The sequence below is a fragment of the Centruroides sculpturatus genome, unplaced genomic scaffold (assembly GCF_000671375.1).
Source record: "Centruroides sculpturatus isolate CEXI.00-Female unplaced genomic scaffold, Cexi_2.0 scaffold398, whole genome shotgun sequence".
NCBI lineage: Eukaryota > Metazoa > Arthropoda > Arachnida > Scorpiones > Buthidae > Centruroides > Centruroides sculpturatus.
In genome coordinates, this window is record NW_019384660.1 from 479658 (window position 1) to 494806 (window position 15149).

The 15149-nt window shown below is 32.3% G+C and overlaps 1 protein-coding gene across 1 annotated transcript in view; it reads right to left on the reverse strand.

The window, feature by feature from the left end:
* The window catches only part of LOC111626542 (rho guanine nucleotide exchange factor 17-like), a 122119-nt gene that overhangs the window by 19491 nt on the left and 87479 nt on the right, over positions 1-15149 (reverse strand). Inside the window, exons 11-14 of the mRNA XM_023369951.1 lie at positions 10011-10120; positions 9555-9646; positions 9384-9460; positions 8345-8535 (exon numbers count right to left, since the gene is read on the reverse strand). Coding sequence (XP_023225719.1) covers positions 8345-8535; positions 9384-9460; positions 9555-9646; positions 10011-10120 — 470 coding nt within the window. The remainder of the gene's footprint in view (positions 1-8344; positions 8536-9383; positions 9461-9554; positions 9647-10010; positions 10121-15149) is intronic.

The following is a 15149-nucleotide window of genomic DNA, read 5'->3' on the forward strand; positions in this document are numbered from 1 at the left end:
TGTGAGAAATAGACCGAGTTAATTAAAAATAAAATGTTTAATATTAAACAATCACTTATTATTAACATCGAAACTCTCAGTTTTTCTTTGTGTTAAAATTCTCCCTGGGAGGAAATCTATCCTTCCGTGCCCCGGAGTGACTTCCTTTCCCAACGGAACCCGAAACTGAATCACCCGGACATCTTTTAAAAAAATCTACGATTGGTGAAACCCGGCCACGAGACCCGAAGGTATAAAAGACCAGGTGCCGCACGGAAGGGGGGTTCGATTTCGTTTACCCAGATCCAGGACGCCACCCGACCGCCACGCCGACGAACCCTGGGACGCTCCCGAGAAACGACCGCATACCTACCCGATCAGGAGCCTCGATCCGAGTAACCCTTCAAGCAAGACATAGACCGAAAGTTCATCCGAGGTATGACCCGATATTGTACACTCTCTCTCGGCGCGGTCCCTTCGAAAAACGCGCAAGTAGTTAGTCATTGTATGATAGGATTAGGTTGTCTGAATAAATGTTTGTTTGTTTATTAAAAGGTCGTCTTTATTTCGGGTATCGTTAACGCTTTACCGTCGACCCCTCTCACTTCCTCCACTCGACCTGACAAAAGAATCCCGACTGTACGGGATAGAAAAAGCACTTTCTAAGCCATCCACTGACCAGTGGGCAGTTGTCACCCAACTGTTGCCTATCAAAAAGAGGTACGACCTCGTCCTACCTCAGGCTACCCACAGTAATATGCCAACAAATAAAATTTCAGAAAAAACAATCAAATATTTAAACTCAGTACCCTCCGACAACTACTTAAAACATATTTTCTGCTCGGCATTAACCTTGTATTATGTAATTTTCCTATTAAAATGCCATCATAGCACTGAACCGATAGGAAGAAGGGACTGTTGTGGAAAGGGGTTGAAGTAATTTGATCAAAAGTAGTCATTGACCTCCTCCTGGAAGAGAGGCTGGCCAATGACTACTAATTACTATCTGTCTACTATTAATATTTGAAAAGTGATCTGTGTTGAATGGGTTGTGATAGCATGTGATTGAAGTTGCTAACCTTAACATTCGAAAGACTTCATATAAAATTTGTTTAAATAAAAAAAGTCTTGTAAAAATGTGAAAATAATTGCTTTTATGTAATAATAAAGTGTTTAAATTTTGGCAACAGATTTTATAAACTATGTGTGAAGTATGTTCTCATAAATATTGCATTTATAGAAAAATGATTGCATTGCAATTAGAAAAAATGTAGACTTAATACTTTCCACTGTTCTTCCTTAATCTCAAGAAAGGAGTTAGATGAAAATCAAAACCAAATATGGAAAGCTTAGGGACAGAAGGTCCAGATTAACTATATAGGAACTTCTGGTTTGAAACAGAAGTAACATTACTTTGATTCAAAATCTTCTCCTGAACAGAGTTAGATATATGACTGTTATGACTTTATTGCTAACAGGAAAAATATGATGTACAGGGGCAAAACCACTACTGAAAGAATTGAGAACATTGTGATGATGTCAGAATAGATAAACTAAACTAATTCTAATGAGTGATTATTTGGTTATGGAACACAACACATGAGCAATCTGCCAAGTAGGATGCATCCTGGAAAGACTTTTATGTAAAGCTGGACCCAATTTAAATTTACTAACACGAAGAAAACCCAGAAAACTTCACATGGCCAGCTCGTTGGCTATGCGCAAACTCACAACTGACTACTGGTGTTCAGTGGTTTTATCCACTCAGTTAAGGAGGGTACTTGTTGTGCTGCAATTTGAAAAAATTGTAGTCCTATAAATTCCCATTGTTGTTTGTCCATTCTGTCCTTCCTTAATCTCAAGAACAGAGTTACATAAATAAAAGTCAAGATCTGGAAATCAAACATGAAAGAGGACCAGATTAACTGTATATAAACTTCGGATTTGTGCTGCAAGTCATGTTTTTTCAATTAAAAAATTTTCCCCTGAATGAAATTAGATACATAACCGGTACAACTCTAATGCTAACAGGAAAAGTATGATGCAGGGGGCAAAACACTACTACACACTACACAGGCAAGTGCTGTGTGTTACCTGTTGTAGTAATGGCATAATGGTACATCTATTTCATGCTATATTATTGTTGCAGTAATTCGTTAAACATAATACATACATTTTTTTAAAAATTAATACAATTTTCACAAAAAAGGATGTTAGTTAATTATTTTGTTAATGTTTTTCCCCAATAGATGGACTACATGTAAAGCCTACCATCAAATGTAGACAGAAATTAATTGATCATTTGGGATGGGATGTATGACTTGCTCTAAATTAGAAGTGAACGGAACTGCTGAATTTCATAGCAATTGGTCAAATGGCCTAGTTGTGTATAGTGAACAAACAAAGAAACATCCTAATTTATATAAATAGATTTAAAATTTACTTGAAATAATTTTTAAAATTGATAAAAGCAAAAAGCTAGTTTTACTTATTTATTGTTATTTTTTAACATAAATCAAATCATATAATGTATAAATATATATCATATTCATATTTAAATATTCATTTATTTATAAGAATACTACAAGAGACAGGAAGAAACAAGCAAACATATGAAGAACATAGCACATACACTGTATAGTAATTGCCATCAGTCAAATTTACTAAGTTTACAAATGCCAGTTAAATTTACAATGTTCTTTGTTCACATACACAATTGGTGACCAACTTGGTATGCCAATTACACACAAATAAAAATAAAGTTCAAATAGTCCAATATGCTGAACAGGTTCGCCAATCAGTGATTACCAGTTGCAACGCTATGCAAATATGGGATTCCTGTCCAAACAGCTGTTACATAAAGCCATAGCTTTATGCAAATCATGCCGTGTGGCATGATTATCTGCTGACCATTCAGCAGCCGTGCATTCAAAATGCCAACGGCCACTTTCAACTGTCTGTTGACGACCGTTACTAATTCAAAATAAACTGGAATGTGTCTCTACATGATCCAACCCTGACACCATCTTTACAAAAATTTTGTTTTCAACTTGAAATATATTTAACATGAATACATTATAATATATAGTGATGCTAGCAGATGAGCCTGGTGTTGCTCAGGCAAAAAATAACAGCAAAGATTAAGATTATTAGGTTATTTTGTACTTCTAATCTTTATAGTATTTGATTTATATAACTACAAAAGCTATCTTACATAAGGGTTTATCACCAAGTACCCAATCTAATACATTTTAAAAATTCTATAAATTGTGTAAGTATAGGAATAAAGAATTTTAAAAATGTGTTAGATTGGCCTAAAAATGTGTGATAAATCCTTATGTAAGATAATCTTTGTAGTTATATAAATCAAATACAGTAGAGTCTCAAAAACTCGGCCTAATGCGGACCAAAGGGTGGCCGAGTTTATGAAAATGCCGGGTTATTGGGAATGAGGTTAAAAAAGGATAAGTATGCGTGTTTCCTCAGAAAATGCTGTACTGTACTTGTATGTATTGTTTGCTTGAGAATACAACAGAGATTAAACTGCCCAAATACCCTTAAACAAAGAAAATGTACTGTACTTGTATGTATTGTTTGCTTGAGAATACAACAGAGAATAAACTGCCCAAATACCCTTAAACAAAGGAAAAGTACGACCTTTATGAAGGCATAGGTCGTAAAAGAGCCTTTACTACATGAAAATGAAAATTAAGGAATACACTGTGTACAGTAATTTACCTGATAAGACAGACCTCAGAAAAATACTTTATGAGGCATAAAGCTGTCTGTAATGAAAATTAATTAACTAAGGATTTTTTGGTGTGGCCAAGTTATCCGGACTTCCGGGTTATCGAGTGCCGAGTTTTTGAGACTCTACTGTACTATATATGGTTTTCATTTTAATGTTTGTTATATTAAAGAGTTTTGTTATTTTGGCCCACCATTGGCACGTTTATCACAATACTTGGATGGTACAAAATGGCACAAATTCAATGGTTAAGTAGACAGCAATTGAAAATATTCTTAAATTTTTCAGATATCATAATATTTTCTAATGTTAACTCTAAGAATCTGTACCATTCACAGACGAATATCAAACGGTAATATGCCAACAAATAAAATTTCAGAAAAAACAATCAAATATTTAAACTCAGTACCCTCCGACAACTACTTAAAACATATTTTCTGCTCGGCATTAACCTTGTATTAAGTAATTTTCCTATTAAAATGCCATCATAGCACTGAACCGATAGGAAGAAGGGACTGTTGTGGAAAGGGGTTGAAGTAATTTGATCAAAAGTAGTCATTGACCTCCTCCTGGAAGAGAGGCTGGCCAATGACTACTAATTACTATCTGTCTACTATTAATATTTGAAAAGTGATCTGTGTTGAATGGGTTGTGATAGCATGTGATTGAAGTTGCTAACCTTAACATTCGAAAGACTTCATATAAAATTTGTTTAAATAAAAAAAGTCTTGTAAAAATGTGAAAATAATTGCTTTTATGTAATAATAAAGTGTTTAAATTTTGGCAACAGATTTTATAAACTATGTGTGAAGTATGTTCTCATAAATATTGCATTTATAGAAAAATGATTGCATTGCAATTAGAAAAAATGTAGACTTAATACTTTCCACTGTTCTTCCTTAATCTCAAGAAAGGAGTTAGATGAAAATCAAAACCAAATATGGAAAGCTTAGGGACAGAAGGTCCAGATTAACTATATAGGAACTTCTGGTTTGAAACAGAAGTAACATTACTTTGATTCAAAATCTTCTCCTGAACAGAGTTAGATATATGACTGTTATGACTTTATTGCTAACAGGAAAAATATGATGTACAGGGGCAAAACCACTACTGAAAGAATTGAGAACATTGTGATGATGTCAGAATAGATAAACTAAACTAATTCTAATGAGTGATTATTTGGTTATGGAACACAACACATGAGCAATCTGCCAAGTAGGATGCATCCTGGAAAGACTTTTATGTAAAGCTGGACCCAATTTAAATTTACTAACACGAAGAAAACCCAGAAAACTTCACATGGCCAGCTCGTTGGCTATGCGCAAACTCACAACTGACTACTGGTGTTCAGTGGTTTTATCCACTCAGTTAAGGAGGGTACTTGTTGTGCTGCAATTTGAAAAAATTGTAGTCCTATAAATTCCCATTGTTGTTTGTCCATTCTGTCCTTCCTTAATCTCAAGAACAGAGTTACATAAATAAAAGTCAAGATCTGGAAATCAAACATGAAAGAGGACCAGATTAACTGTATATAAACTTCGGATTTGTGCTGCAAGTCATGTTTTTTCAATTAAAAAATTTTCCCCTGAATGAAATTAGATACATAACCGGTACAACTCTAATGCTAACAGGAAAAGTATGATGCAGGGGGCAAAACACTACTACACACTACACAGGCAAGTGCTGTGTGTTACCTGTTGTAGTAATGGCATAATGGTACATCTATTTCATGCTATATTATTGTTGCAGTAATTCGTTAAACATAATACATACATTTTTTTAAAAATTAATACAATTTTCACAAAAAAGGATGTTAGTTAATTATTTTGTTAATGTTTTTCCCCAATAGATGGACTACATGTAAAGCCTACCATCAAATGTAGACAGAAATTAATTGATCATTTGGGATGGGATGTATGACTTGCTCTAAATTAGAAGTGAACGGAACTGCTGAATTTCATAGCAATTGGTCAAATGGCCTAGTTGTGTATAGTGAACAAACAAAGAAACATCCTAATTTATATAAATAGATTTAAAATTTACTTGAAATAATTTTTAAAATTGATAAAAGCAAAATTTTATGTATTTAATAGATTTACAAAGACAACAATAAAGATAAAAAATTGTAAAAAATGTAGTGACTGATATCCAGTATTATTTTATTGCTTATACAGGTATACCTCGCCTTACATCGGTAATTTGTTCCAGGAGAACGACGTAAGTCTAAAAACGACGTAAATCGAATTTACTTGTCTCCNTTTTTTCTTTACCTTTTATAATTGTTCTGACTGTCGATTCTGGTAGATCAAATTTCTTTGCCAATTCACAAATTTTCATTTTTGTATTGAAGTCTTTAATAATACTGTTAACTTTACATTCCAAAGATAAAGTTTTTCTTTTCTTGTTTGATGCAGAAGAATCAGTTCTACTTCGTTTAGATGACATAGTAGAGTCTTTCAAGTCTCCGTAGATAGAACAAACACAGAAATAAATAACCCAAAATAAATTGTAACTATATGTTGATTCTGCGCAACACGTCCAAACATGTAAGCTGAGCAATAGTGTGGGGGAATGAGTAATCAAGATTTGCATGGCGCTCAAACAGAAGACAAATCGACAAGATTTGAAAATCGCGTAAGTCGGGGTAGCGTAAGTCGAGGTATTACTGTACAATTAAATAATTCCACTCTAAAAAAACACTAAGTACCTTTTATAAGAATTGTTTAAAAACAGAATAAAATAGTTTTATTGACTGATGGAAAAAGACTATTTAATTGGAAGATTAGCAATTCTTTTGCATCAAAGAAGACAAAATTCCTAATATATTATAAAATACAGTTCTGATACTAAGTGATTGTAATCTTATATTGGAATGATATTTATTTAATTATATAGTAGAAGTCAATCAGATTGCTGGATTAATAGGCATTTTTTTTTTATTTTTGCAAAATTCCATAAGTTTCATGCAATCTGATCATTCCAGACATTACTGATACATTTTGTATTAGCTTATGCTATCATAAGCTTCCAATTTGTTTATGTACAGTCTTTAATCAGCCTGAACGTGATGCAGTCATGATATACCAGCATGCCCCAACAACCCATTCTTATAAAAAGTGGCAGTCTTCTGGGCATTAATGAGGCAGGTATTCCACATATTGTACATGTACAGATATGTTAGATGCAGTAAAATAACTCAGGTACATAGAAAGGATTGCAATAACACATGAATACACAAGAAAATTAATACAAAAATTAGCCCAAAAATCCATCCATAATACTGAAGTCCAACCTCACCTTAATTGTGTTAAACTGAGATAACATATACCATCTGAGTCCGGCTATATATAAATGGTTGACTTCAATACAAGACTCAAATCGCTCTATGAAGAAATTATGAGGAAATTATGGGGACATAACAGCTCAGTGTACAAAATAGCAGTATTATGCAATAGTAAAGATAGTATAAATTTAGATAGAGCACCAGGAGTATATCTTATCACAATATATGCTTTGGATAGATCAATCACGAGCATAAATACATCAAGAAAAATAAACCTATCATGTTACTTTCTGTATATGCCAGTGAGCTGGAGGTGAAAGCCAAACTTGAAGAAACAACTAATTAAACTGAACTTTAACAAGGAAAGAGTTTTAAAGGTTCCTGAGATTTTCAGAGACTGAAAGGAAACTGCATTAAACATAAGGATGGTAAATCATAATCAGCAGCTTGGCAATCATGTTACACCACCCTTCATGAAGTGTGAAAATGACTTTACTATTGACTCTGATTAAAAATTGGTTGTTATGTTTTAATGAGAGATATTATTATTAATACATATATAAATTTAGTTTTTAAAAATTTTTCATATAATTCTAAAAATTAGTTTTGAATCTGATGAATCTGATTTTTGAATTTGAATCATCATAAACTATTCAATATTCCAAAATAGAATGTTATTAATGTTAGAATTGACTGTAGACCTGATGCAGGCCTATAAACCAGGCTGAAAATGTTTGTTTCATTAATAAATATTTTGCTTGAAAGAAGAAAAGGTTATTATTTTTGATATTTTCAATTGGTTCCAGTTTTATTTTCCATTTTCTCAAATGCAAATACAGTAGAGTCTCGGTAACCCGGCACTCCAGATGACTCGGCCACACCCTGGCAGGGCAAAAATAACCTTAGATAATTAATTTTCATCATAGACAGCTTTATGCATCAAAGTATTTTTCTGAGGTCTGTCTTATCAGGTAAATTACTGTACACTATGTATTCATTAATTTTCATTTTCATGTAGTAAAGGCTCTACGCCTTCATAAAGTATGTACTTTTCCTTTGTTTAAGGGTATTTGGGCAGTTTATTCTCTGTTGTATTCTCAAGCAAACAATACATACAAGTACAGTACAGTATTTTCAGAGGAAACACGCATACTTATCCTTTTTTAACCTCATTCCCGATAACCCGGCATTTTCACAAACTCGGCCACCTTTCGGTCCACATTAGGCCGAGTTTTCGAGACTTTACTGTATTAATAATATCCTTTATGTCAATTAAACTATATATCTTAAAATAATCCCATTTAAAAAGTTTATAATTAATTTTCAATACTTACAAGGGTGTTGCAGCAGGAATAGAGGCTAGACAAAGTATCCGTGCATTACATACTCCATTACATGATGTCACTGTTGGATCAGGTTGGAGACTAAGCACACATACTTGTCCAACATAACCATCACTATTGCAAACCCAAACATCTCTCATATTATACTGATTTAGACCTAACGTTGCAGACGCACAAGTGAACTAAAAATAAATAAAAATAAATATTTTATGTAATTGACATATGCTTATTATTTAAAGTAAATAATTTTACTACAGATATAAATTCCCAGGTTTTGATCATTTTTACATTTATTTTTACTTTAGATGAAAAGCTATCTGAAGCTAATAAGTTAATTTATACAAATTCAAAAAATTTAGTTTTTTTATATTTGGTATAAGACATCAAGAATATATTAACTCTTAATTGCTTGGCAATGTCTGTCCAAGCAATTAAGGTGACATCCCACCATTCTAGAGAACCTGGAATCAAATCTAGACAGGTTGAAAAACCCTGGGAAATTTTCAGGGATGGTCTGGATATATTGGGACTGCATCCCTCACCCCCAATCATCCATTGTGGGCTTGTTAGAAAGGTTAGTGCCCACAGGGTAAAGAGTTAAACTCATATTTCCTATTTATGAAGTAACATCAAAGAATATCTAAATCAAACAAAATATAATAATATCCAAATGAAATAAGTATTTTTGTTGATTTGAAACTAATTTTTAGTTATTACTTTATAAACATTTATCAAAGAATCAGAAAGTATAGTTATAAATCTGAAAGTCTAAGTAATAATACAGTTTTCTTTTGAGAAACAAATATTACTTTAAAATTTTTTATTAACTTAGTTTTAAAAATAATTTTAACTTATTGCTAGTACTTCATTGATGAAGACAATATATCAAACTAATTAATTTGGTAAATTAAAATTTTTAAAATATTATGTCTATAATTTTTCACTTCTCATTATGAAATAATGATATTAGAAAGAGATGCAAATTTTCCTAAGAAAAATACAAATTAAATTGTTTAAAATGATCATATACCTGGAGACCAGCTCTAGTTTTACGAATTGGCAAAGGGTACATAAATTCTGGAGGCGGTCTTCTATCTGTTGATAAAGCTAAAAATTTGAATTAACAGTCAATATCTTAATAATAATTTCAAATTCTTACAATTTTTAAAACTTTCTGTAATTTTAACTTTTAAGGTTTTACCTAATTTTTGCTTGGCCTCATTAAAAGCTGCTTCCCAAGATAATCTTTTTTCAGATGATGGAAATATAACCGTCATATTTTCAACACCTTCCCTGAAGAAAATTTATGATGATGAATTAACTCAGTTTTTAAATTAACAATGCAAATAGAAATATGAAAAAATTATAAATTTTTATTTTAGAAATGTTTCTGAAACATAATACTCATCCTCATATATAATTTTACAAAAAGCAGTTTTTAATATTCACTTGAACGGATACTTTTAAAATTATTTTTTTGCAAAATTGTCCAGTTTATATTATTTAAAATTATCAAAAATAATCAGAAACACTTCTGAAATAAATACATTTTTGAATTTTATATGTGTCTCACTAAATTTTAAATTTTGAAATTTTCATTTTCACAAATTTTTGACACTTATAAATTTATATCTTTATATATAAAAATAATTCTTACTGTGTTGTGATAGTTAGTTCTACACTAAGAAACTGGTTGTCTGCATTTTGTTTTTCAAAAAGTTGTTTTGTGACATTAGATAATAATTCTTTTATTACATCATCCAAAGCCTATTTAATAATTAAATATAAAATTATATTCTTATTATTAGATCTCATATAAAAATCTCATATTTAATTACAATAAATAGATATTTATTAATTTAATTAAAAATGCATAAACTTTATTTTTTATGTAAATTTACAAACAACATAAAGTAACATTAACATTAAAAATGGACTATTCAATTTATTCACTAGAATGTTTTTATTTTGTTTTTAAAAGATTATTTTATTTTAAAATATACTTTCAATATACATAATATTTGAATGTCAAATCTTATTTTCTAATCATTGTAATCTGTTTAATGTAATATACCATAATTTCATGTAGATGACCTATGGATCTGTGTTTGAAAGGTGATGCAGTGGATTATATGCCATTTTAAATTCCAATCATGAGTATATTAAAACATTACAAATACAAATATTAAAACAAGAGAACATTAATGATTTGAATAAATATTAAAATAATTGATTATGCATTACAATATTAAAATATTAAAACAAGCAAAACTCTTAATGAAATCATGTTTAAAAGGTTACAGCATTTGGACAAATTAAACAAAATAATTTTAATATCAATAATAAAATTATTTTCATAATTTATTTGAGTTAATAATAATAGTCCTTTGTCTATAAATAATAATTTTATTATTATTACTAGACAAAGAAAATTAGCATTTATTTGTTTTTGCTTTGTAACTATTTATTTATTTCTACACTTAATTTATATAATTGGAAAAATTCATAAACACCTGCAATTGAATTAAGGAGTGGCCAACCAGCAAAGAGGTGAATTTGAAAGTTATTTAATATTTGAAATTTTTTACAAATATTAGTGTAATTAATGTAAAATAGATTTCTAAATTAGAGTTTAAAAAATAAAGCAAAATGGTCATTTCATCTTTAGTTTTGATTTTGTTAATTATTATTTTGAAATAAATTTAATAATTATTAAATAGAATTATTTTACATTAATTATTAATAGTTAGCTGAACTATAGTCCAAATAATCTGGAATTAATGAGATTATTATAGAATATTTGAGCTTGGTTGTTTATATGTATCTACAATAATATGCTAACAGGAATGAAAGAGAAAAAGCAATATTTTAATTCTTGAGATACTAAACTGCATACCAACAATTCTAAACTGCATACCAACAATTATCTTGCTTTCAGAGGCCACCCAAGAAATGGTGTATATAGTAAGGAAAGTTATATGAAGGTTTTATTTTTGTTCTTGCAGTTTTCTGTGGGTTATCCACATGAAATTACAGAATGTTTAGTCATAGCTCAATAGTCTAACATTAATCTTAAAAATGCATATAAATAAATATTTTAATACAAATATTTTTCTGAGAATTCCAAATTTACTGAAAATTTTTTTACAACTGATAATATGATTATTTCAAATCAAAAATGGTCTGGTATGAAAAATTATATTTTCATGTACAAGTAATTGATATATACAAATTTCATAACTGTCTATATGCACATGGTTGAATATATTATTCACATAAATTAAAAATTATAAGATCATAAAAAATTTATTATTTATTTTTATAATTTTTAATCAAATCTATGCAGAATTGATGAAATATTGTATCCAATAGCATTTCCAATTATAATTTATTAATTTTTAATATTTTTAAGCTTTTTTATTCATAGCTAGTTTTACTTATTTATTGTTATTTTTTAACATAAATCAAATCATATAATGTATAAATATATATCATATTCATATTTAAATATTCATTTATTTATAAGAATACTACAAGAGACAGGAAGAAACAAGCAAACATATGAAGAACATAGCACATACACTGTATAGTAATTGCCATCAGTCAAATTTACTAAGTTTACAAATGCCAGTTAAATTTACAATGTTCTTTGTTCACATACACAATTGGTGACCAACTTGGTATGCCAATTACACACAAATAAAAATAAAGTTCAAATAGTCCAATATGCTGAACAGGTTCGCCAATCAGTGATTACCAGTTGCAACGCTATGCAAATATGGGATTCCTGTCCAAACAGCTGTTACATAAAGCCATAGCTTTATGCAAATCATGCCGTGTGGCATGATTATCTGCTGACCATTCAGCAGCCGTGCATTCAAAATGCCAACGGCCACTTTCAACTGTCTGTTGACGACCGTTACTAATTCAAAATAAACTGGAATGTGTCTCTACATGATCCAACCCTGACACCATCTTTACAAAAATTTTGTTTTCAACTTGAAATATATTTAACATGAATACATTATAATATATAGTGATGCTAGCAGATGAGCCTGGTGTTGCTCAGGCAAAAAATAACAGCAAAGATTAAGATTATTAGGTTATTTTGTACTTCTAATCTTTATAGTATTTGATTTATATAACTACAAAAGCTATCTTACATAAGGGTTTATCACCAAGTACCCAATCTAATACATTTTAAAAATTCTATAAATTGTGTAAGTATAGGAATAAAGAATTTTAAAAATGTGTTAGATTGGCCTAAAAATGTGTGATAAATCCTTATGTAAGATAATCTTTGTAGTTATATAAATCAAATACAGTAGAGTCTCAAAAACTCGGCCTAATGCGGACCAAAGGGTGGCCGAGTTTATGAAAATGCCGGGTTATTGGGAATGAGGTTAAAAAAGGATAAGTATGCGTGTTTCCTCAGAAAATGCTGTACTGTACTTGTATGTATTGTTTGCTTGAGAATACAACAGAGAATAAACTGCCCAAATACCCTTAAACAAAGGAAAAGTACGACCTTTATGAAGGCATAGGTCGTAAAAGAGCCTTTACTACATGAAAATGAAAATTAAGGAATACACTGTGTACAGTAATTTACCTGATAAGACAGACCTCAGAAAAATACTTTATGAGGCATAAAGCTGTCTGTAATGAAAATTAATTAACTAAGGATTTTTTGGTGTGGCCAAGTTATCCGGACTTCCGGGTTATCGAGTGCCGAGTTTTTGAGACTCTACTGTACTATATATGGTTTTCATTTTAATGTTTGTTATATTAAAGAGTTTTGTTATTTTGGCCCACCATTGGCACGTTTATCACAATACTTGGATGGTACAAAATGGCACAAATTCAATGGTTAAGTAGACAGCAATTGAAAATATTCTTAAATTTTTCAGATATCATAATATTTTCTAATGTTAACTCTAAGAATCTGTACCATTCACAGACGAATATCAAACGGTAATGTGAGAAATAGACCGAGTTAATTAAAAATAAAATGTTTAATATTAAACAATCACTTATTAACATCGAAACTCTCAGTTTTTCTTTGTGTTGAAATTCTCCCTGGGAGGAAATCTATCCTTCCGTGCCCCGGAGTGACTTCCTTTCCCAACGGAACCCGAAACTGAATCACCCGGACATCTTTTAAAAAAATCTACGATTGGTGAAACCCGGCCACGAGACCCGAAGGTATAAAAGACCAGGTGCCGCACGGAAGGGGGGTTCGATTTCGTTTACCCAGATCCAGGACGCCACCCGACCGCCACGCCGACGAACCCTGGGACGCTCCCGAGAAACGACCGCATACCTACCCGATCAGGAGCCTCGATCCGAGTAACCCTTCAAGCAAGACATAGACCGAAAGTTCATCCGAGGTATGACCCGATATTGTACACTCTCTCTCGGCGCGGTCCCTTCGAAAAACGCGCAAGTAGTTAGTCATTGTATGATAGGATTAGGTTGTCTGAATAAATGTTTGTTTGTTTATTAAAAGGTCGTCTTTATTTCGGGTATCGTTAACGCTTTACCGTCGACCCCTCTCACTTCCTCCACTCGACCTGACAAAAGAATCCCGACTGTACGGGATAGAAAAAGCACTTTCTAAGCCATCCACTGACCAGTGGGCAGTTGTCACCCAACTGTTGCCTATCAAAAAGAGGTACGACCTCGTCCTACCTCAGGCTACCCACAAATTGGTTTTTCAGGAGTGGGGTTCGACTTTCTCGAGATATCGGTAAAGCAGGAAAAAGCGATATTCGAGGTAAAGGAGCGATTATAGTCGAATTAGGGACTGGTAGATTAGGAGAATTGCTAGAAGAGGTATAAGAGATAGATTTAGGACTAGGAGACATGATGGAGGGCGATCCACAACCAGCGGCTGCGGCAGAAAACCCTAATCCTAATCCAAATCCAAATCCTACTCCAAGCCCAATCACCTTGGGAGGTCTGGGAGGAATAATTCCCTTATTGCCAGTATTCTCCGGAGAAGCGGGAGGTCTCCGAGTAACAGATTTTTTTGATTCATTGGCCGATGTCACGAAAGTAGCGGCATGGTCCAAAGCGCAAATGTTGGCGGTGGCCAAGTTAAAACTTACCGGGATAGCTCGGGAGTTTGTACGAAAGGATCGTAGAATTAAGGAGGTAGATGATTTTGAGGAATTTAAACGAATAATGTTAACCCGATTCGACAAAGAGCCCTTTTCGTTCCGATTAAATAGATTTTATACGTGCGTACAAAGGAAAGATGAGGACGTACAAACGTACGCTGCTAGGCTTCAAGCGTTAGCTATGGAGATTGAGATTACGCCGGAACCCGGAGCAGATGACGCTGAAACGGCAATGATTCAGAGAATTCAGCGAAAGGAACTAGACGAACGATTAAAAGTACAATTCCTAAACGGCGTTGATATTCGAATCCGACAACGTATCATGTCCAGGGAGCCAGTTACATTTGATGATGCGTTAGAAGCGGCGATTAGCGAGGAATCAATTGAGGAACTTACCGCACATCCCCGTGGGATCATGCGCACTGTTAGGGAAAGCGAGAGATCACCGGATTTCCGCTCTAGAGACAATTTGGAGCAATTAACCACCGCGATGGAGGAACTTAAGGCCAGAATGGATAGGTTAACACGAGGATCATCCTTTAATAATGCAAGAAACCCTATAGTACGACAAAATAATCGTGGAAATTATAATAATCCACCTTTCCGGCGAAACGAATATCATCCGGCTGCACCCACTCACCGATTAGAGCGACCGCAAACCCAACGCAATCACAACC